The sequence below is a fragment of the Helicoverpa zea genome, chromosome 20 (genome assembly GCF_022581195.2).
Source record: "Helicoverpa zea isolate HzStark_Cry1AcR chromosome 20, ilHelZeax1.1, whole genome shotgun sequence".
Classification (NCBI taxonomy): Eukaryota; Metazoa; Arthropoda; class Insecta; order Lepidoptera; family Noctuidae; genus Helicoverpa; species Helicoverpa zea.
Window position 1 is genome coordinate 655,921 of NC_061471.1, and position 24,782 is coordinate 680,702.

At 36.7% G+C, this 24,782-nt stretch overlaps 2 protein-coding genes and 1 non-coding gene across 10 annotated transcripts in view; 2 read left to right on the plus strand and 1 right to left on the minus strand.

Annotated features, from left to right (window-relative positions):
• Positions 1-279: 279 nt before the first annotated feature.
• On the plus strand, positions 280-1,368 carry LOC124640414 (ATP synthase-coupling factor 6, mitochondrial). Its single transcript, XM_047178183.1, has 3 exons — positions 280-398; positions 547-692; positions 1,129-1,368. The coding sequence occupies exons 2-3, from the start codon at positions 547-549 to the stop codon at positions 1,298-1,300; spliced, it is 318 nt and encodes a 105-aa protein (XP_047034139.1). The 5' UTR covers positions 280-398; the 3' UTR covers positions 1,301-1,368.
• A 4,074-nt stretch (positions 1,369-5,442) lies between these two features.
• LOC124640217 (AMP deaminase 2-like) overlaps positions 5,443-24,782 on the plus strand; it is a 56,681-nt gene continuing 37,341 nt past the window's right edge. For 4 of the 8 annotated variants that reach the window (XM_047177893.1, XM_047177897.1, XM_047177894.1 and 1 more), the window contains exon 1: positions 5,444-5,633. In XM_047177893.1, coding sequence (XP_047033849.1) covers positions 5,525-5,633 — 109 coding nt within the window. In that variant the 5' untranslated portion in view covers positions 5,444-5,524. Of the gene's footprint in view, positions 5,634-22,070; positions 22,275-24,516; positions 24,661-24,782 lie in introns of those variants that run through there. The other 4 variants (XM_047177888.1, XM_047177892.1, XM_047177891.1 and 1 more) reach the window with 4 other exon arrangements.
• On the minus strand, positions 23,946-24,034 carry Trnay-gua. Its single transcript is given in 2 exon segments — positions 23,946-23,981; positions 23,998-24,034. It is a non-coding gene; the product is annotated as a tRNA-Tyr (tRNA).

Below are 24,782 nucleotides of genomic sequence, written 5' to 3' on the forward strand. Positions count from 1 at the left end.
TCATCTGGTCAGCTCTAACCCTTCACTCGTGTATAGTGCTAACAGACATACACCTGAGTGTAAAGTTTTTACCCTATGCACAATTTCTAATGAACAGCAAACAGAAAAGTTAAGCTTTTTTAGTACTAAAATCTTCATCGAAAAAACCTTGTAAAAAGAGAACCCCATGGTTTTTAGATGATATGAAATACTTTTTGTAATCTACACATTATACTGAATCCAACCATACATATGAAGTTTCTGTCGACTCTGGGTTTTTTTTTGGCCATCTCCTTTATGATTTTAGGAATCGTAAAGTTTTATGCCTTTGCCAGTCTGAATTTAGAAGTTTGACTTCGTTAAAAAAGTTGGACTGTCAAAATTGTCAAAAGGTCCTAGACAGACGAAAGTACAAAAAGGTACTTTTTTCTATTTATATTATTGATTTTGGATTAAATTTACTATGAACTAATTGATTATTACTGTCCAATCATTCACAGAAATGATATTTACCGATTTTGATTACCGAAGTTATGTAACTAATGTAAGAGGTTATGTTGGTTTCAGATGCTGACCACTAGACTTATGGGCGGTTTGAAGGCGGCGCAGACCTCTGTGATGGTCACCAGGAACCTGGCGGCCGCACAGAAGGCCACCGACCCCATCCAGCAGCTGTTCCTCGACAAAATCAGGGAATACAAGCAGAAGAGCAGGTAACATTAATTGACTGTGACCTTCCTTTAAAGTTAGCTTAATTAATTCTTCTTGTCTTAGTGTCATCATGATCTGTGCAGTGTTTCGCGCAGTCGGCGAAGATTAATTGCGTTTTTCCAGTTAAATAAGACAAAAAAATAGGTATTCAAGTTGCCCAGATAAAACAGTTATGCATGGTTACATGATAATGAAGTACAGTGATCTCATTCCATATTCAGTATCCATTAGATATCCAATACAAACAAAAATCTTTTATTTGCTTTGCTATTGCAGTTTATACTGTTTTTACTTGTTTTACTATCCAATAAGAAGTATATTATACTTGAATTACTACTTTAATTGATTCACATTTGTAGGTAGCCAAAATAAAAAACAAATACCCTCAATCAATTTCCATTTAATTTACTTACTTCAAACTACCAATTGATATTACAGCAGCGGCAAGCTGGACGTCAGCCCAGCCATCGCCAAGGAGATGAAGACCGAACTGGAGAAGCTCGAGAAGCAGTACGGTGGTGGTCCCGGAGTCGACATGACCTCATTCCCCTCATTCAAGTTCGAGGAACCCAAGCTGGACCCCATCAACGAACAGCCTCTGTCCAAGTGAACAACCTAGGGCGCTCTGTCATGGTATATTTATAAGTGTATAATAAAGTCATTGGATTAGACAGTCTGTGTTTTGTGTATTATTTCTTTTTCTTATTGTAGTTAGTAGAAATTGGAAATAATGTTCTGAAAATAAACTTCTCCTTTGGCATTATTTTGGGGGTTTCACTGACTTGTAACCTGTTAAAAGACAAGTAGTAGTAGTAAAAAAAATAATCTTGAGGCATCAAGGAACTAATGGTTTATTAAAATGGATGCGATTCATTGGATTACCCATATAATGGAATTAGCTATAAACCATCATATAACTCTTCATTTACGTACCCACCAAATTACAAAGTAGCTAGGTACTTTATGCTTTTCACCCATGTCTTGAGAGAACCACTTTCTGCAACTGGGTATAAACTAGCCTATGTCTTTTCTCGGGCTCTATCAAGACTATTTACCTTATTTTATTTACATAGCCATATATTCAGCAGTTTTGTGTGAAAGCCCGAAACAGACATTTTTTTGTTCGCATTTTAAGCAAGCATTTATGCGCCTAGTTTAAATTTGATAGCAACACACGTATAGAGGCTATTTGCAGCTTTCTCTCCGTTTAGACTAGGTGCAAAAGGACATATTGCGCCGACCCCAAGTAAAATTTGGGAACAGGGCAGGAGAAAGAAGACTAGGCGCAACGATAGATTTAGATAGTTATCATTTTGAACACCTAGACTAGATAGATTGTAAAGTACCTATATATTAATATTTTAACCAGATAGGCCCGAGACAAAAGTAATAGATTTTCTATTGTTTTATAATTTAGATATTACTTACTAGCTTTTGCCCGCGACTTCTTTCGCGTGGAATAGTAACTTCCGGTAGATTTTTGGTTTGACCAATAGGTGGCGCTATATGTCCGGAATAAATTTTATTTTTATATTTTTTTGTAATAAAAACTATCCTATGTCCTTTCTCAAGTTTCAAACTATATCTGTACCAAATTTCACACAAATCGATTCAGTAGTTTAGGCGTGAAGAAAAGACAGACAGACAGACAGACAGACAGAGTTACTTTCTCATTTATAATATTAGTTAGGATTTTTATTTGAAAGCTACTTCTCTGGCGGTAGTTTATAGAAACGGTCCATCAAAATTGGCTTAGCCGTTTCCAATTTACCTATTATACTTCGGCCGTTCAGAGAATGCGTTCCTGACACCTATCAGTTAGTCACGACTAGTGATGGGCACAACATAACACTGAGTTCGTTACCGTTCCTTCAAAATGAACCGCCGCATTATTTTAAGATTATTTTCGTTTTAAATTGGCGGAATCATTTGTTTTATATTTTAGTTATTTAAGTGGAAACCAAAAAAAGGTAATATTCATATAATAAAATTGTTTTATTTATTCTTTGTTACAAGTACATTGAATTGAATGTGCGAACAGAATATTAATCAGACTCCGATTTGCTTGAGGAGGTGGTGTCTTCATCATCATCTTCGCCTACATGTATAATTATATTATTATCAATAACAGAATCAATCCTGATATCTCGGTCTAACAAAAGCCGGGTAATCAAATAAAAACAGATCGAAAACACTTGAAAAACGTGGTCTATGCGCACGAAACGACAACGGACGACTGTTTTAGCGTCACAAAATGGCGGCCCATAACGCCATTTGGGGTTACCATTTTTAATCTAAGTATAAAAATGCGGTTTGGTCATAGTTTTATTTTTATATTTCATAAACGTTATAATTAAGTCTTATAGTCCATTATTTTCCAATTCTTAAAAAGAAAATCAAAACGTATTATTTTATATTATAACTGTATAAGAACAGATTACGATACTTGCCTGTTATTTTTAGCACAGCACTACAAAATATAAACCGCTGACATAACCTTGTAATAGCGCAGTATAGATTTAGAAAAATATTGTTTACCAAGTTATTTGACACTCAGTTTGGCACAAAATTATAACATTCATTGATTATTGATATAATAATGTTGTTTTAATGCTCCTCAATTGTTAAAACGGTAAACAACCAGCAAAAATATTTTTATCGTAACTGCAACGCCATTGCAAAGTTACGTCGTCAGTTCAATCGCGACGTGTCAGGAACGCATTCTCTGAATGGCCGAACTATAGTGGTTTTGCTTGAAGTACTTATGAAAGAAAACTATTAAGATCGACAAAGTAATGTCACGTGACCTATTTACTGTCACGCGATCCATTAAAGTTCGGCCATTCAGAGAATGCGTTCCTGACACGTCGCGATTGAACTGACGACGTAACTTTGCAATGGCGTTGCAGTTACGATAAAAATATTTTTGCTGGTTGTTTACCGTTTTAACAATTGAGGAGCATTAAAACAACATTATTATATCAATAATCAATGAATGTTATTACGTCGTCAGTTCAATCGCGACGTGTCAGGAACGCATTCTCTGAATGGCCGAACTATAACATATGAATTTTTACATGAGACGTATTGCGTGATAGTCCTCACCAAAAGCCAGAAATTGACCTGTCCAGGGATGAGGATATTAGGCGTAAGTCACGTAGATTAGTCTGCAACTAAGTTAGATATATATAGATAGATAAAACGTTTATTCAGGACAAACAAAAAGACACCACAAAGATACACAACCACTACATAGTATAAAACAAAGTCGCTTTTTCTGTCCCTATGTCCCTTTGTACGCTTACATCTTTAAAACTACGTTACCGATTTTCATGCGATATTTTTTTATCAGATGGAGTATTTAAAGAGGAGGGTTTATATGTGCAATAACATCCATTAAATAGTGGGGAAATACTGGTACCTAATCCCGTGCGAAGCTGGGGCGGGTCGCTAGTAAGAAATAAAACAAAACAAAAAGTGGGTAGAAAGACAGACATAAAATATAAACAGAAATTAAGAATCCAGGGAGTCCAGGGGCCCGATTCTCCTAAATTTACTTAAGCGACATACGATTCACATTCTACTGCGATCCAATCACGACTCGATTACGATTGAAGCGTATGTGGCATTCCGCTATTTTTTCTTTGAAATAATTTTTATCCTTTTCTGTCATTCAATAATGAATCATTTTGTCTGCAAATGATTTACGATTGCAATATGATTGCAGGGCAAACTACCGTATAGACCAAAATAGCAGACCAATGGCAAACCAATCGAATGTCGTTGGAATACGATTCGTCTTACGATTACGATTCCTAGCAGAATGCCCGATATGGTTAAAACTTCTATTGCGATTCGATTTCTATTCAATTTTGAGATTATTAACTTAGGAGAATTGGGCCCCAGCTCACCTGCTCAGCATGTGTCAGTTTGATAGGTACCTACTGTCTTTTAGTAGGTATTCCTCTAGTTCTTGTGATAACACGTGCTTACTGAACCCATTTATATGACATTAGGTACACAGGTAGTCTAGACTTTAGAGCTTGAGATAGTTCAAGTCAAAAACGTTTATTGAATGTAGGCTAGTTTTTAACATTTTTACGAAAGTAAGTTCACCTGGGACTCGGGTGAAACCCCAAGAAACAGCCAATGTTCTAATCAAGTAATAGAAAACCAAGAACATGTTCCGTGATTCTAACTAAGACATTGATTAATGGTCGAAACTTCACGCGAGGGAAAACCGTGGGACTATTATATTTTTTTCATCAAGAACATGCGTTCAGTAGATGAAGCATTATCTTGACATAATAATCCAATGCGGATCTTATTAGAAGTAGATGTGACGAGAATTCTACAGTTATCAACATACTTGAGTTTTAAAGATGTGTTTAGGCCTTATCTTTTGATGTTAGATAAAAACAAAGATTTTCTCAGTAGCGACAATTTCGGTTAAAAATAAGGGTTTTATGGTAGCAAAGTGCCTGCAAATAACTTGTCACATATTTTTAGTATCGGAATATCTTTATCGGTAATGGTTAGTGATGTGTGAAGGTGAACATCGAACAAATTCGCGCCCATTCAATCGTGTCCAATTTCCTTTTGATGTTGACTCAGCAAGCCTAATCAAAAATAAATAAAATACAAAAATACGGCGTCTTATAGCAACCAATCACTCGCTAGGTGTGCGCGATAACTATACCGTGATTGGTCTAATTTCCGCGAAGCGCTTGAAATTTTCCCGCTAGTTTCGTTCGACGCTGTTTCCAGCCAGTCATATCTCAGAACCGGAGGGTTGTCGACGCATGACGCGTGTTTCCATGCGAAGTCAGTCGTTATGGCGACCGGTTTTGTAGGCTCTACGAAGAGTTTTCCATTCTCGTTTGACGTGGATGTGGAAGAAGATGAGCAGGGACGAAGTACTCCGCGCCTCAATAAGCGCATCGGTGAGTATTGTGTACACTATCTGCGTCAAATTATTGTTTATGTTCGCGTTAGAGGGTTAATTGCACGGTTTGTATAGTTTATGGTTTGATTACAGTTTTATTTGTACTTGAGTTTGTATTTGGAGTGAGACAGGTGATCGTTATTATGCAGTCAGTGAAAAACCACAATATAAAACCTATTATAATACGTCCTTGCATTTTGTTTTGCAATGTGATAAGCATTATAAATGTAACCTGAACATATCTTGTTCGTGGTTAAAAACTAGCTGTACATAATAACATCCGCATGAGTAATGGCTGTCTGAAATACCACACGGGGTCCATTTCAATTTGCATGACAGACAATATTCCTCCGGTGGGTGGCCGGAACACTCCAATGCGGCAGTCGCTTGTTTTGTTGACGTTACCCGACCGAGTTGAGAATCACCCCGTGTCACAAACACGAACGTTTGAACCGGGGGCTCTTCTAATTCGTCGGGTTATAGGATCGATACGCTCTCAGCTGACTCGTGTTGCGGACCACATAACTACATGAATGTATATATGTTTGTATACGTGTGGTGTCTATACATTCGTGTGAGTTATTGTGTCGAATGGTTTATGTTCATAAAACAGCTAAAACTGTCGCAAATCTTTGATATCAAACTGTAAAGGAAGTTAGTCATCTAATTGATATTCGGGCGGTGAGCCAGTGAGGCAATTCGCTGGATTATACTTTTCCATTATCTCGAGAGCCTTGGATATTATGTTGATGGTAAAGTCTATACCTTTTTAATGTCCAGGTGCTTTAAAAAGTAATGTGACTTCTACGTGGAAAAGTTCAGGTCTCATTATTTCTTAGTACTGAGGGTAGTTTCTACTTCACTTGATAATCCGACAGAAATAGGTCAAACGTCGTCATTCTATTTTTAAATTGCCCTATAGAAGACTTGTTTACGTTATAATAATATCTCCGTAGGTAGGGTAGATTGGGTACAGTTGTGCCAATTTTCGTTTGATCACCAATAATTTTGTTATTTTACTAATTAGCTCGCAAAAAAGGAACTTGTATCGAAATTTAGACATTTGTGTACGTAAAAACACTAATATATTGCTCCTTAATACTATGGTTTACCCATAAGATCGATTTAAAAAAAAATGGGAAAGTGTCACAACCGGCCAAATACCAAGGGCGGTTGTGACATGCATAAACATATATCAAAATGGTTTATAATATCTTTTATTGTAGAAATGTTTAACATAATAAGCTTACAAACATAATTTTAACAATCAACAAAAAACATTTACTGTGTTAAAACTTGTAGCTGTAGAAAGGCTTGTAGCTTGAGCTACACATACGAAATCCCTTGCTTCACTTCTTCATCGGCATCTTTATATTTTTTGATATCACACTGCACTCTTTCGGTCTTCCACAAACGTATTCTGGACATCTAAAAGCAAAAAATAATAATATGAGATTTATTATATGTATAGATATTCGTCACAACCGTACCCAACGCATCATTTTGAAAACAAAAAATCGCCATGATTTTGCCAAATACTTTACGTAAAAAGAAATCACTTGTAATTAAATGTTAATGTTCAACTTTTAAAGAAAAAAATAACAAGATAATCTTTATGTATAAAAATAACAGTAATTATAGTTCGGCCATTCAGAGAATGCGTTCCTGACACGTCGCGATTGAACTGACGACGTAACTATAGTTCGGCCATTCAGAGAATGCGTTCCTGACACGTCGCGATTGAACTGACGACGTAACTTTGCAATGGCGTTGCAGTTACGATAAAAATATTTTTGCTGGTTGTTTACCGTTTTAACAATTGAGGAGCATTAAAACAACATTATTATATCAATAATCAATGAATGTAGTTACGTCGTCAGTTCAATCGCGACGTGTCAGGAACGCATTCTCTGAATGGCCGAACTATACATTCATTGATTATTGATATAATAATGTTGTTTTAATGCTCCTCAATTGTTAAAACGGTAAACAACCAGCAAAAATATTTTTATCGTAACTGCAACGCCATTGCAAAGTTACGTCGTCAGTTCAATCGCGACGTGTCAGGAACGCATTCTCTGAATGGCCGAACTATAGGAAAAGAAATCGAACAAAAATACTTACTTTTGATTGTTGAAAAGCAATGTGGGCTCCTGCTTACGTCAACGTCCTGCGCCGGCTAACGCAATATTGGGGAACGTGTTTAGGCTTGTGAGCCACGTCTTTCTCCCTCACACCCTCCCCCGTATTACGTATAGTTTCGTTACAATTGCGACTGTCACTACCGTACCCTGGCACAACCGTACCCAGTTTACCCTACACGAAGATAAAATGCAGTCAGACGAGATCTCGGTTGAAAGAAGAGGGTTAAGTAGATTAGTGATCATATTTACAATAGTTGACCATCAATAGATACTTTTGATATTTGGAGAAAACTATTTGCCACTGATACTGCAAGCCTTATGAATTTCGGAGGTACTCCACACATACATAAGTGAACAAAGCCAATCTGAATGTTCATCGTATTAGTAAGCCAGATAGTCTAACAACCAGTCCTACCAAGGGATGTCGGGTTGCCCAAGTAACTGGATTGAGAGGTCGCTCCTTGTAAAACACTGGTTCCCACCAGCTGCATCCGATTTATCATTTGATTAGACTGGAAGCCGAACCCGAAAAGTTGCGAAAAGGACAGGCATATGGTGATGAGTAGGTTTGTGTTCAATACAAGATATTTAAACCACTATCTGCGATCTATTATCGAAGTGCAATCAAAAAACTTTAACTGTAAGTTGTGTAATGGAGTTTTCCATTGCATTCAGCGCTTTGTGGAAAATTAGGAGTTCTTTTTTTCATGAACTATGTTTAGAATGCGATACGGCGTTACGGCGTAGTTTCCGCGTCGAGTAAAGATTTCAATCTATGAGGTCACGCCAGATACGGAACTGTGAAACTTGTGAAACTTTTCATACAGATATGGGAAACTATTTCCTTAGACTCACTCGTGGGTTGATAACTGTATACCTAACTACGTCAATTATACCTATCTGTTTATATTATGTACTTTGTTCCTTAAATTGGCAAACTTTTTTCAAGCAAAGTCAATTGTTTTTATTTCAAATAGCCCTATAAGAACATAACATCTCTTTCGAAACGTCAAACTAGTTGCACGGTTCCAAAGAGTGGGTCTTATGGAGGACCAGTAAGAATCTCTTTAAAAAAAAAATATAAAAGGAAGCTTCAAAGTAGGTGCTGGATCAGATACGTGATCTTCTAAGTTCAGAAAGGTTACTATCACACGTCAGTGTCACAGACAAGGAGGTAGGTATCTTTGTTAGGCAACCTTATATTTCAGCATTACATATTTATTTCCATTTCCTATAGATTCACAATCTTGATCGCGCCGTCTATCGCCGATCTGCGGTATCCTATCCGGCCTCTAACATTGACAGCTCTGTCCACATTGACGAGTCTATCTATCGGTGCTTTCAGAACCACAGATACCATCACCAGATAAGATAGGATAATGTTACCATTAGTACGGAACCGGCTTATCAGAGCTAGGCAACCGGGCTGTTAGGAATATCTATAGTGCTCTGTTTGAAGGGATTATTGATGATGTGAAAGGGAGTTAATATCTTTTATTTAGATATGTTTTAGTTATTTAGTATATTGATGTTTCCTGTGGCTTTTTTTTAAACTCAAACTATAAAATATTCAGATTTTAATAACCAATGTTGGTTACATCTTAACGGCCATTTTCAGGCGATGTTAATGTTGCAAATGGTGGCACAGGTATTTGAAGTACTACGTATGCGAATAAAATTGCATGACTTTTACTCATAAAGTAAATGGTTTTATAGTCTTTACTTTTACTAGATTTTTATCTGTAGTGTCCCCTAACTAAATTCCTTTGAAACCTGTTCTGCAGTTACTGTAAGGAAGTACTTAAAAGGATTGGAAAAAGCTAAAACGTGTCCATAACGTTGTTAGACGATGACCTTATTGCGTTCCTTGAGAGGAGGTACGTGACCTAACAATGAGGTCTCTTCCCTCCGATTAGCTGATTTTGAAAATGTGTGTGTCTTGTTACTTGGCTATGCAGGGTCCTGCAGATTTGTCTAGATCTAGCTATAGGTACAAGAGTTATAAAACTGAAGAGTTTATATTTTTGTTTGAACGTGCTAATCTCAGCAACCACTGAGTCCATTTGAAATATTCTTTTAGTGTTAGATAGCCTATCGAAATTCACGAATTTAGTACCTGCCCTGCTGCTAGATGCAGGTGAAACCGCTGACAGAAACTGTTGTCTTTTAAAACGAGTGGACTGTAAATTATGAAAGTTCTAAAGTTGAAAACATGTTTGATTGCCAACATTAAGTATAGCAAGCAAACACTTGGTGTATAAATAGATATAAGTATCTAAAGAATGAAGAATATGTTATCGTGAGCAGAAAGCCGACCTACTACTTAATTAGTTATGCAATATCTTATCTTAAGTGCAAATACTGACATTACTTATGCGAAGATAACCCACTATTATCAGTCCTCCTATAGGACAGAATAACAGAACTTTCTGTTTTAGCCTTTCTTTACTATATAGCACCTATATTATTGTTTGAGCAATGCTATCTCTTTGTGTTTACAAGTTTGGCAGTATTTTTAAAGATGCCTAAGCGCAGTCTCTCTCACTAATCACTCAGTAATGTTAGAAATGCTTCTAGATAAGATGACAAATAAAATACCTATGTACTTACTAGCTTCCGCTCTCGGTTAGTGTTGGAAACTACTGCAGCTGCTTGTTTAGAAAAATAAAGATGTTTTATATTGTAGGATCACTCAGGTACTTACTAGAAATTCAGCATAATTACCTATAGATCAGAGACGCAACAGTAATACAGACGAGATTCGTATCTACCTCCCTAGAATTAATAGTATCATCAAAGATATCTAGCTATTGATCCAATTTACGAGAACTACGAGACAGTTCGCTGTTCTAGTTCAATGAAGAGCTGTTATTCCGGGAAGATAGTAGATAAACGCGGGGATAAAGAAGTTATAGTTTGTTCTTATCTTATCGTCATCAGAAACATTTGCATTTATCGAACAGTTCGCGGCATAGCGGATGTAATTTGAGAGAAGAGTGGAGTTTAAGAATCATTTATTATTCTCAATGTTTGTCAGCCAAACTGAAAAATGCCGCCCCGCCTACCTACGTACTTATGTTTATTTTCACCAACGAAAGTCACTTTTTTGGTAGGTAAAGGAATTAAAAAAATGTGTCCAAATCATTGTAGGCTCAAACTGTTCGCCAGGTTTAAGTTATGAAGTCGAGACAGACAGATTAATGTACACAAAAAGTTAATAAGTAGGTAAAAAGCGCTGTAAAGTAGCAAGCAGTCGGAAGCGCAAAGTTTTTTGTTTTTGAGGACTCCATAAATATTTTTTTTCGCTACATTTGACTTATAAAAGGTAAGATAGCGCGGATTAGACTAATGAAGCCAACAAGGCAATGTCTGTGTAACATTGCGCGAGCGGAGCGAGCGCGAAATTTTTTGAGTCTACAACACAAAAGTACCTACATTGTCAAGCAACAAGTAGCCGCGAGCGCAGCGAGCGCGAACTTTTTTTAAGTTATTTGTTTGAAGACTCACAAATTAAACTGGGAATCATGTACAAATAAAAAGAAACCGTGATTAGAGCGAGTGCTATTTGTGTTCGTTGATTGGGTGCGTAAAAATAATAAACCATCAGAAAAACAGTACAGAAACGGTAATTTAACCGCGAGCGTAGCGAGCGAGAATTTTTTCACTTAGTTAGTAGTAAAATAATCAAAATGATCAATTAAACATAGCGAAGGCGACTTTTTTTGAAACTTTGCTTGTCAGTATCATGATACAATGGAACTTCCTTATCAAACGGGTGTAATTTCATCGAAATTTTCTAGTGGTGGGGCGTCCCGTGGCGCCCCCTGAGACCGAGGCGCCCGGGTTATTCGCACACCCTGCACCATAGGTTAAGACGGCCCTGTAGGTAACTATTATGGTAATCTGTGATGTAGGATTTAAAATCAGGCAGTCGCCTGATTTTGCCGCCCCCTGAATTTGCCGCCCGGGGCATGGGCCCCGGCTTGCCCCCCCCTAGATCCGGGGCTGATGTTTGTGTATCGGTAAAGAAACTTACAGAAAATTAAAATTATATAGGAGTTAATTAAGTGCTCTCTTACATCTCCTACTCTTACATAAGTATACCTAGGTATATTCTTTTGACAAAATACCACTTCTGCGCAAAGCTATCTACTTACGCCATTTCGCCTGAAGAAGAAATCTCTATATTATATCGCTAAGATTCCCTTGTAAGACATCCCTAGAACTTCTAAATAGTATTGAAAATAATCACATTCCGTACGTAAACTAACAACAACTTTACAAAAACTTCCTTTTGTTTCGAACTGTGAAGTATTTGTGTAAATATTTTGTAACAATACATAGCTACGATTTGTATCAGTTAGCAGGTTAATATTCTCGTAAATAGGTAAATGTCAATATCCTAAAACCATACCTAGTAAATAGAGACGATGAACTTGGCTGGGCTTCCGTGATGGCGCCTCCCACGCGAACTTTTACATTGCAGTCTATTTTCGTCTTCAATTTGTCGTTTCTAGAACATGATAATAGAATTTCCTATCTTCGTAGTAGTCTTCAATTAAACTTGGATGGTTACTGCAAATTGAATAAGGTTCTTGTACTTAGGTACATTAAAAACATTCACACCAAAATAAAACTACTTTTACGGATTTTATCGCGTTATATTAATATTATTTAATCCCGATGTTTCGGATCCTTTACAGCATCCATGGTCACGGGCAGACTAAGGTGTTGGTCGTCTTGATATATTAGTTACAAACAGCTACCCTACATTTTGTTGATTATTATTGACAATCCGATTCACGCAAAACGAGCTCACTGTATCCATAGGTCGAGCAGTTGTAGGCTTGGATTTTGATTTAATAGTTTCTATGATGGGATTCCAAGCAGGTGGTATGCACCAGCCATCTTCTCTATTGAAATTTGGATGTTTAAATAATTGGGATTAAATAATATTAATATAACGCGATAAAATCCGTAAAAGTAGTTTTATTTAAATCCTACTTATATTATAAATGTGAAAGTTTGTGAGAATGTATGGATGTATGTTTGTTATTCAATCACGCAAAAACGGCTGGACCGATTTGATTGAAATTTGGCATTTAGATAGGTGATACCCTGGATTAACACATAGGCTACTTTTTATCAACACACCACGCGGGCGAAGCCGCTGGCGGAAGCTAGTGTCTAATATTCGCGTAAGTGTCAGAAATCAAAACATTCACACCATCTTTTGTTTTCTTTTTTTTATGGGAAAGGAAATCATCAAATGACCTCTCCCGTGATGCAGCATGAAGGAGTGCCAGACTCTTACTGGCTAAAACCCTCCATGTTCCTTCTTGTACCAGGGCCACGGTAACTCTTTCGAACAATCCCGCAGCCAAACATCCACGGTACCTGCTTTGGCTGTTCTCAAGCACGTTGGGATTTGCTGTACATCAGTCATTACTAATTGGCAATCCAAATTCTATAGGTCTATACGTACAAATAGATTCCTTTCCGATTAGCGATATAGGTCACGATAAACCAGAAGATCTATATTTAGCAGTAAGTAGATGTGCCAACGTAACGCGGCAATGTCTGAATCGCCGAGGATGCCCTCAGCGTCACGTTAGTTTGTCATCACCGGTCATCAGAGTGACGCAGATAGTCATGCAGTTAGGATCTGTGGTATGACTTTGCAATATGGAATTTAGTCTTTTGTTTTATTCATTAAATGCTGATTGTCTGAGTGTTTGTTACTAAAATATTTAAGAAAAGAATAATTACTTCGATTATGTATGCTGATATGTAAAATTCTAGTTTCAAATGCAATTTAACAAAGAAGAAATAAATAAAACCGGCCAAGTGCGAGTCGGACTCGCGCAGCGAGGGTTCCGTACAAATTCTGTATAGATAAAAAGTGAGTTTCGCGCCAACCGTTAAGTTTAGAACAATCTTAGTTATGGTAATTTCGTGAGAGTCAAAATAGTTAATATTTTTTATTTTATAATATAACTAAAATAGTAGGCCAGTACCTTGTAAAAGTTATTTTATTAAAGTTATTTATATACAACATTTTATAGTCATCATTCAGAAATTTGATTGAAAATAACTAATTATGTCTTAAAGGTCATTGGGCATATCTGACCCGCTTTGTAAAAAGTGGCGGACATGAATCAAAGTAGTTTTAAATCGTGGAGAATGGTATGACGTTTCTTTGAATATAATATTTTATTAAAATTCCATCGAGACGAATATCCAGGATCGTTTGAAAAATATAAAAGACAAGCAGTTTCAGAGGATTGTACAGGTTGCAATGCTAGTTTTGATTGTTAAAGAAATTTCATAAAGAAGGAAGATGCCAATTCGGATGACCAGGATCTGATGAGGATCTGGAAACCCTGAGAAATCGAGGGCAACTCTTGAATATTGTAGGCACGCATCGAGTCATAACCAGACATGTGAGTGTATTTTTGAGGGTACTGGTAAACAGTGAAGGTTTGGAGCTGATTTGATTATGGAGACTACAGAGAGTCGAGGGAACTCCTGAACGGTATGTTGCAACTACCACGTGTTTGGGTTTATTTTATTCGTATTGGCGAAGACTTTCCACATAGATAGGTTTGACTGCCATTGTGGGATCGATAGCAAAGATCAGATATAGTTATGGGAACTCCTTTACAATTTATAACGTAACCTTGTGTTGGAGCTTATTTTATTTTAGGTGACGAGAATTCACTACTAACTTGGGTTAAAGCAGCCATTGCAGGAATGGGATCTTTTATTTTTGAGGGATTAATCACCTAACGAGCCCCAGTTTCAGGTTTTTTTCGAAACCGCCTGACGACTTGTAGCTGTCGAATTGTAACAACGACTGCTAGAGAGTAGGATTCGGGGCTGCTGGCTTTACGTTTCTAGAGCCTTGACAAAAGTGTAATTCTGTCCCTTTCTTTGTTTTATAAAGTCGGCTTTATTTTATTTTGTAGCATTTTACAAACAAATCCAACTTCAAACATAAAAAAGCAACAAGAAAACAAAAGCAAGAAAGAAATTAAAAAGATGTTAGGTGCATCGGTCTAGAGGATGCATCTATATTTATTTAACCACCGAGATCTAGACCGATGCATATAAACAGTTTTCTTGTTCTTTTTAGAAGTTGTTTTTTTTTTGTAAAAAGTTTTTATTTTTAACTTTTGTGAAAAGTTCTCGTCAATACGAATAATATAAACACGACGTAACTAAAAACATACCGTTAAGGAGTTCTCTCGACTTTCTCACGTCTCCATCATCAGGTAAGCTCTAACTAAACCTTCACTGTTTGATAGTATCACCAGACATACATCTGAGAATCAAGTTTAAATCCTATGCATGCCTACAATTTCTGATAGTTGCCCTCGATTTCTCAGGATTTCCATCATCAGATCCTGACCTGATGACAATGGAAATAAACGGCGAGTATACTCTTTCACTACAAAGAAATGATTTCTCAAATCCGTCAAACGTGGTCGTTTAAATTCCCCGTTGAAATGAGGAAAATATTTGATGTTTACACCTGATTTTCTCTAGATTCCCATGGTTCACATTGATGCGACTAATGCCATAGTAAATCAGAGCCTTTATCATTATACTGTGCTATATTTCGTACTAAGGTGCCCAATGACCTTTGAATGATTTAAAATTTTTCACAGTTTAGAGGCCATTATATTTAAGAAGTGTTTGATATGAATTTCACTTTTTATCAAAACTTTAATATCTCTACGCGTTCATGTGAAAAAGGGTAAGTAGTAAGTTTATAATTATTAAAAAAAGGGAACTATATTTTTTGTCACCAAAATTTATATTTGTCATCAAGTTGTATCACCTAATAAATAGATCTATCGCCACGAAATATTTTCGTTCTCAGATAAACAAAGAGTGTTCCCAGGTATGAATTAGCAAATTATTGTTAATATAATGTGTAAAATATGAGATGGATTACCAATAAAATTGTAGTGCATTACATGAATATAAACTTCGTTCTTATAATAATAGTTTTATTACTTAAATAATAGCTTGGTGCTCAAAATGGTAGATCTGTCACCAAATAAATCGATTAATCGATCCCTGACTGCGACTCCTTTTTATTTGTTATTTTGTCACCAATACAGTAGTTACATTTTATTTCGTTCAGTTATTAAAATAATGTATTCGTTACCAATTTAATACATCAGTTTATAATTTTAATAAAAATATGTTCAAAGGGAAGAGGAAGGGAAGGGAGACAAATTGGCGCGCTTTCGGGCCTCAACGAATGGGTTGTAGGTTGGTTGTAGGTACGATCATACGATGCGGGGCGCGGGCAGTGAGATTTTTAACAATAAATATTGATTATTTTGACTTTGATTAATTGTTTTATTTACTATTCAGCTAGAAATTTAATTTAAATATATTTATACTACCTGTGGAAACTAAAGCCCTTGGGGGGAGGCACATGGCCAGTTAAGTAGTAGACTCTTTTGGTTGAAATGATGATGACGACCACCCTACATTTTTAGACCTTCATGAAATTTTCTAGTGATATAATATATGATTTATTGGTGATCTCTTTAAATCAGTTTGCTTAAATACTATTAGGACAAATCTATTATAATACATACAAAATCATTTATTTGGTACTTGACCCCATATCTCCATGATTTTCGGTAATTTATTGTGGAAATGATTTTATATTGTTTGGTGACTACATTTGGTGACAAATCTACTATTTTGAGGGCAAACCCTATTATTTAAGAAACACAAAATGAATTAAATTGGTGACAGCTTAAATCATACCCTTAAAAAAATATTTTATGTCATGTAAGCAAAAATAATATTATTTTAATATTTTATGTAACTTCAAATTTATCATTTTCGTAATTTTTCCTTTATCTGTACTATATAACGTTGCTTCGTGCCGAATTTCAAGATTCTGAGTTCACGGGAAGTACCTTGTAGGTTTTGATTCCCTAGCGTGTGACGGAAATTCGTCTAAGGTGTCGGTAAAACTGCTGTATCTTTTGATCGCGTTAACTTAGAAATTTGATTTTTTCATTGCTTAAAGGGACAATAGACCTAGGTATTTGGTATAAATTTCAATTTGGTACCTTTATTCGTTCGTGAGAAATAAGGTAGTAAGTTTCATTTTATTAAAATATTTTTATTATATTATACAAGGTGTTGATTTGCATTTGTGCCATAGCTCAGGAGGAGGACATACAATACGTAAATAATCCATTGGAATTACAGTAGATGGGAAAAAACTAATATGCACTGCTTTTTTTGTCATTGTAATGTCGTGGTATTTCCGAAGTAATCCAATTTTATGAATGAAATTTATGAGTGATCGTTGCGCATGCTTTGTGTTTGCGTTTGTGTGAGGGTGCAGCACGGTTTTAACGCCAGTAACACACGCACGAAGTTTAAATAAGGCTAGATGACATTTACGGAATTCCGAAAAAAAAATAAAGAAAAAAAATTACGTACCAATTTTTTTATTGATTTGGGTCGAGAATCATTAGCATAATTACCTCCTTGAATATGGCACGGATGCAAATCAACAGCTTGTATAACAAAAAAAATGTGATTTTCGCAATTTTTCCTATATTTGCATTATATGACAATGCTTCATGCCAAATTTCAAGATTCTGAGTTTACGGGAAGTACCCTGTAGGTTTTGATTCCTTTGCGAGTGTCGAAAATTTGTTGAAAATATCAACATAATCGGTTGTATCTTTTGATTGGCTTGGCTTAGAAGTTTGATATTTTCACAGCTTAAAGGGACAATAGACCCGAGTATTTCATGTGAATTTCAGCTTGATACGTTCACGCGTTCTTAAGATAAAGGGTCTTGACAGACAGACAGACAGACAGACAGACAGACAGACGGACAACAAAGTGATCCTATAAGGGTTCCGTTTTTTCCTTTCGAGGTACGGAACCCTAAAAAAAGAAAAGTCCTGCATCAGACTCTTTTCTACAACCAACTGAACATGAAACCCAAGGTGAAGGTCTCTAAAATATGCAAGAACATGTCGATGGTTTAAGCTATCATATGCTGTACCATGCACCACCACTTTCCATGCAAGCCCTCTTATTCATGAACTCTAGCCCGGTCTGAAAACTGTGTCAAGTTTAACCTATTTCAAACAGTAAACAATGGCTCTTAATCCAACATCAAACGTTTACAACAGGTACTAAACTATGATAAATATGATGCTAATAAACTGCACTTCAATGTAAATCAAATTTTAATATCAACAGCAGAAAATGCAAAATAGCATGTCAAACGTCCAAGAGAGTAATTTACACAGTAATCTGTGAGCGACAACGCATAATAGATCGCGCGTGACGCTCCACTGAAAACTGAACGAACAAAAGAGTCGAAACGAGCGTCGTGCCAAGCTCAGTCTTGGGCCAAACATTGCCACAATAACATAGTGTATTTACAGTGATCCATCTAAACAGTGGAATACGAGATCCTAGCGAGTGTCCTCTGTACGTGCCGGAATTTTCCAGAACGAAATATTGTGTGACAGGTGCATAGTGTTCCATTTCCAAACGGCTTGACGTCAGTGATACTCGTGGTTGCAATTTGCCCGCCTGTTTGCCTGTCGTATAGACACGCAAGAATCTTTCAATTAATACACCTAGGAGCTAGAAATAATGATTCTGTTAGGCCTGATAGAATAGGTAGTGACAATTCTGCGATATTCAACAACAAAGGTAACGCGACCACACTTTTTAACACCGTCCTTGACACCATCGATTGACCAGCTTTCGCTCAATAAAAGTAGTTTTTATGTGGCACGAAAACCTGGTAAAACTCATGTGTTACGTTTTACGGCAGGTACAATTTGCCGATAAACTAGCTCGGAACTAATCGTGTGGGTTTACTATAGATTTCTGATAACAAAGCCACCGCTATTGCTGAGATTGTGTCTTACAATTTTCAAAATGTGCAATATAATGTCTGTATTTCGTTCCTTTCTGTGACGTTCAGAATTATTACGAATACTCTGGCAGTTCGCAAATAAATTAATTTGATTCTAAGGTATGCCGATAATTAGGTACACTTCTTGATCTCCAGAATGTAGAGTAAACAAACTTTTGGCAAAAACTGAAGACATTCGGCTATTCTCGTCTAAAAATCGGCCTTGCGATCTGCAATTGGTACCTACGGATTAATCATCTGTTTTCACTGGAAGCGGTAACTGTGTCTTCATATAAATCGTGTGTGATAGGTCTTTGACTTTGAGTGGTAGTGGTTTCTGAGGGCGGTTGGCAGCTTTCCCGCCGAAAATAGCACACACTTTGTTGTCGTTGTCAAGACTGGTACCTGCGCGGCAATTTGGCGGGATAATTTAAGATGGCGCTAAATGCAAAATGTTGTTTGCATGCGTGTGCGCATCGTACTGATTGATGGCAGTAAATATGTTGGGTACTTTTGCCGATTTATTGGCTACCTCGTAATGTTGATGAATAGTGTGTCCCTACTATGACTCCTGTGCTCACTTTTTAAATCAGGATTTTATTTGTTGGTTTTGCTAGTAGGACTTACTTTGACTCCATTTTTGGAACTTAGATAATTGCAGGCTTGTTTACGATCTCAACTACTGCCATTCAATTTCAAAAGACAGGAACTCTGGAAGATAAACTGACAAGTGGAAGTCATACCAATTAATTTCTCACTGCCACTTAAACTGACATCTCTCACAATTCCCCAATTTTATAGCATCGTAAAATAATTAACTGTTCTACTGTCACTGTTCTACCGCAAATTCTGTCTGGCGACCACAAACCGCGGGATGATGGCCGCGCCACAAGATTGATGGTTCGCTAATGTCGCGTATGCACGTCGTTTGTAATATAAGTTATTGCACTGGCGTTATGTCGCATGGTTAGTTAATTATCTGGACATAATGGACACTAGTACTTGTGCAGTTTTGGCTTTGGCAAATACATTTGAGGTTTGTAGAGCAAATCTTGTAGAATCCGGAACATTTTCTTTTATCCAAAATTTTTGACAGAATCTGTGACTTTAATTACCTTTATGATATTCCTTTCTCCTATTTAGGAAACTTCTTCTTCTAATACGTTTTCAATCAACAAAGAAATAAAAAACTCGTTTACAACTTTCAAGTTCATAACCTTGGCTATTATTAGCACGATCACAGATTTCTCCTTGAATATTCTCAGACTTATATTATCGCTAAACTCTTAATCAAATGCCAGCGATTATTTCTGAAACGGACGCAACTGACATGGCGATTATAATCGCCATTTTGTATCGTAAATAATCGTAAAATGAACATCCTCAATCTTTTACATAAATGGGTTACATTGATTGGAGACCTCTTAGATTTGATCAGGGCACAGCAGTACGTAAGAGTTTATTTATAATTATTATCAGTCAACTTGTCACGGAAACAGGAGTGTTCATAAGAAACACTTTTCAGAGTCGGCTCTGAAACCCGAATGGATAGGTACTAAATAAAATCATATCTAAAGCTATCCTACCCCTAACTATGATATCCATAATTTCGTACAATGGCTCTTAAGGCACAATTCTTGTCAATTATCGTCCTAGAGATCTTAGAGTAAGTAGGTAGGTAGGTAGGTACATGAAACACTGAAAAATGTAATCGGTCCAGATAGGTGTCAAAGCAGAATCACCTAGTTCATTTAGGAAGCCTACTACAAAGTCGAAGTCAAAATTATGAGATGTGCCCTCAAAAAACGGACATACCATAATAAGTTAATCATACTTAAAAAAGTAACTAACAGTTCATACACAGACGTAGGTAGTATTAAAGATATCCACAATAAATGGAATCGAGTAATACCTATATGTACGGTTGCAGCATGATATTGGTTCATGGAAATGCTTTCATATCGAATCGAATACCGATGCAAAGGTAACAAGTTTGCAGAATTTGTTGATACGAATAGCTTTGATGGCAGATGCCAATATGTATACTTACTTACCTAATTAAAATGGATTAACTTTGAAAAACATACTAGTACCATGTAACATCTTAATGAGTGGGATCTAAAGGAGTACTTAGTTAAACTTAAATACACAGCGACAAATACAGTCTTATCGCATTATTGTCTTGAATACGTGCAATTTTCCGGTTATCTACTGGTTAAGTCACAATATGCGATAAGAACGCTCATCCATCACTGTTGGCGATATCTTGCAATAAAGCAAAAATTTAGTCATATACCGTGTCTTGACTTGTGATTTCCATCCACGAATTCAGCAATTTAAAACACCATATCGCAGATATTTGGTCTATTTGGCTGTATGCGGGAATGTCCCAAAATACCTCGATTCCAGACTTTGATTTTTTCATGCTTAAATTATCCTACTGTTGAGTAAAGATTATTTCTTCTATTTCCTATACTAATTTCTTTATCTTGTTTTCACATCTGATCATTTGAATGGATCCACCTCGTGTTTCGGTGGTTCCACTCGTTAATAAGCCTCTAGGTCTTCCTGCTATATCTTCCCCAGTCTCGTATCCCGTCAAAAGAGATAAAATTCTTGTATTCAGATTAAAATAAGTAACCGGCTAATAGAACTGTGGGTGGTGGATTTTAACAAAGTAATCCGTACCCATATTTTAATTAAGTGACTGTTGGTCCAATAAAACCGATAAGCACTCGTGGAACTTTCCTGATTTTGTTGTGAAAACAAACTTATTTTACCAAAAGCTTATCAAAATATTTGATGGAAAACTTTCATTCGTTTAACAAAAACTTGATGTAGGTATCTTTGAGATCCCAGAATAGATCATTAGATCAATAGATCATTATTGAATCTTCGCGTCGTGTTGGATACATTTTTGTCTTGTTTCTGAAATTGTGCAGCATTGATTCAGCACGCGGTATCATCATGATGATGATCAGCCAATTGCCGTACACTGAACGCAGGCCTCCTCCCAAGGAACGCCAACCATCCCGGTCACTCGGCACACTGTATATTATTTCAAAATATTAAATAGGGACGGCCAGTATGCCAATTAATTATAAAAAAGGGAGTAATAAATCCATAATCAAAAGTCCTACCTATGCTCAATAGAAATTCCCGTGTTGAGCTGATCAACGTCTGCTAGCTTAGTGACAAACAAACACACAAATGCACCTGTAACATAAGGTATATCGCAAATCAAACTTTATCGGATAACTATATTATTGCAAATCTCAGAAATTCGATAAGGGACAAGATTCATTGCAATTTATACAGTTTTGGTCATCAGAGACACTCGAATAGGACTCAACGCCTTTTAATCCATGATTGTCCTTACAAATTACATTTTTTTAGATCAAAATCGTGGATTATTTAATAAGTTGTGAAAATTGTTTAATAAGCAGTTAAATAAGTGTAAAGTGAAATGTACTGACAATATCCAGTGCGATGTCTATAAGAGGCGTTCCAGACGGCTCCAGGTCGCCGCGGATCATCACTGATTCCTTCTTCGATGATGGTGATGGTAAGAAAACTTGTGTGTGGTGTGGCTGTAGCTTTAGTAATATCTTCTGTAACTTGCTAACTATTTGGAAGATTGTGGTTTTTGGGAATAATTAATGGTGACTTAACTCAAAGGTAGATCGATCGAAATTGACTCCAAAATAAGCGCTAATGTAGAACGAAAATATATTGATTGGAAAAGCCAAAAAATCTCAGTAAAAAATAACCTGGCCTTTCTAAAGTCCTAGATAAAAGGCTATACTCTATCCACGGAAGCAAGAGCTAAAAGGTAAACAAAGAATGATACTTTTTCAAGATGGCGGTATAACCCGACCGATGACAAAACGTCACATTTTTGTGTAAAATGTTCGCAGTATCTGTGATTTTGTCATCGGTCGGGTTATACCGCCATCTTGAAAAAGTGTCATTCTTTGTTTACCTTTTAGCTCTTGCTTCCGTGGATAGAGTATAGCTATTTCTATGATCAATCTATTATATCTTGGAGCTAGTGAAGCGAGGAAGCCTTGAACACATGGCGAAACTCACAAAGGCGGCCATGTTGCTCTCACAGCTGACAGGAAACTGATTGGAAATCTATTATTTATTCATTCTATTTAAGAGAAACTACTTCCCACGCCCGGATCGTCATCCTCCTTCCCTTATCACAATTTTATCTGAGATCAGAGCGACATGTTTTCTGCTTCCTTAATCTTCTATCTGTCGTCATCCACTGTCTGCCTTAACATTGTTTCATGCTTGGTTAAAATCCATGATCCTTATTCCTTTGCATCACACGTCCATACGCCCGTCACATGACGGCCGGTTTCCACATAAATCGGTTACCGGTAGATTTTCGGTAAATTCAAAAATATATCGTAGTATAAGTAGCTGTTTCGGAAAATCGTTTAAATTCTAATTCTAGTCTCACATGAAGACAATATAACCAAACTTAACCACAAGCGATAGGTAGATACTAAGAGGAGAGAGATGTGGCTTCTCAAACCACGCGATCAATTTTGCGGGCAACGTAAGGGACATTTCGTATCACCTGTGTTTTGTTTGTCTATGTATGTTGCCAGTATTACCATCTCTTTTATTTGGGTATAATCTTACCTACTATCATATAGGCACTAGATAAAATTATAAAGCCGATTTTTTAACGTTTGTTCGTTTGTTTGAACGCGCTAATATCAGGAGTATTAGTAGTAGGAGATTATTTCAGTCAAAAATTTCTTCGGCTATTTATCGATCAAGGAAAAAGGCATTTTTATCTGGGTGCGTGGAGTAGTTCATAATAGGACTAAAACATCATTTGTATGGCATTACCTGGCTAGAAATAATGTTTGATCACTGTTTTCTGAATCTACTAATAGGTGTGTTTTACAAATGTCAGCGAGTCCGTGATTATACCCGAAAAACGTGATTTGACCTTCTTTGGAAGTCAGTTACTTTCTTAAGAATTTATAATCGACCTTCTTGTTTCCGAATAAAGAAACAATTTCGACGCGAAACTGCGATGCATATTTCAACGTGACCTATATTAGGAACATCCTCTCTGAAAGATTCAAGGGAAATGTTATGACAACACTTCGAGTGAGAATAAATATAAAAAAAATATAGTTCAAATAAATAATTTAAAGGAAAAAAGAAAAATAAATACCTTAAGAAAATAAAGTAAAAACATCAAAAAGATTCCTTCGAGCCGGATTTGAACCAGCGACCTATGGATACCAATGTTTCATACTCTACAGTCCACCGCTCTACCAACTGAGCTATCGAAGGGACGAGAGGGCTGTCGAAATTTCGGCTTAGATTCTGTATCAGGCAGCCGTCAAATAGTAGGGTGACGACAATTTTAAGCATAGTTGATACAGTGTTACGTAATTGTTGCTTCAACCATTGTTTTGCGCAGAACATATTTAAATTTCCAACATCTTAATATTACGAGTCGTAATAATATTTGTTATTTTTCCTCATCGTAACATATGTATGTACTTAACTATAATATTGTCGGATGTTAGATAGGTATTAACGTTCAGGGTCACAATGCTTGTTATCAATTTTTATTTGTAGAACAACAATGTTTTCTTCTCCCAGTTATCAGAAATGTAGCAATATGTTGTTTTTGTTGCGCGAATAAATTGACAAATGGCATGAAGTCGGCGCAGAAAGTCACCTTAAATCCTATCTTTTGTTTACAATGGCGGGTCGCGTGTGTGGGGCGATGTGTCTCGCCGGCTGGGGTCCGGCGTCCGTTTGTCAGTCCGCGTCCGTCGGCACCGTCGCCGGCCGTTCCCGAGGCCGCACTAAGCGCTGCGAGCGCATTTGCACTTCGAGTAATCGGGCGCGTGGCATTCCATATTGGAATTTCGACATTTCTTTTTAATGACACTGTGATAAGACGGCATGTTTGTATTCTTAAGTTAGAAAGTTCATTAGTGTTCACATGTTTTCAATACTGCGTCATAATTAAGTTCGAATAAGTAAATAACTTGAGTTATTTGCAACGTAGTTAGCACTCACAGCTGTG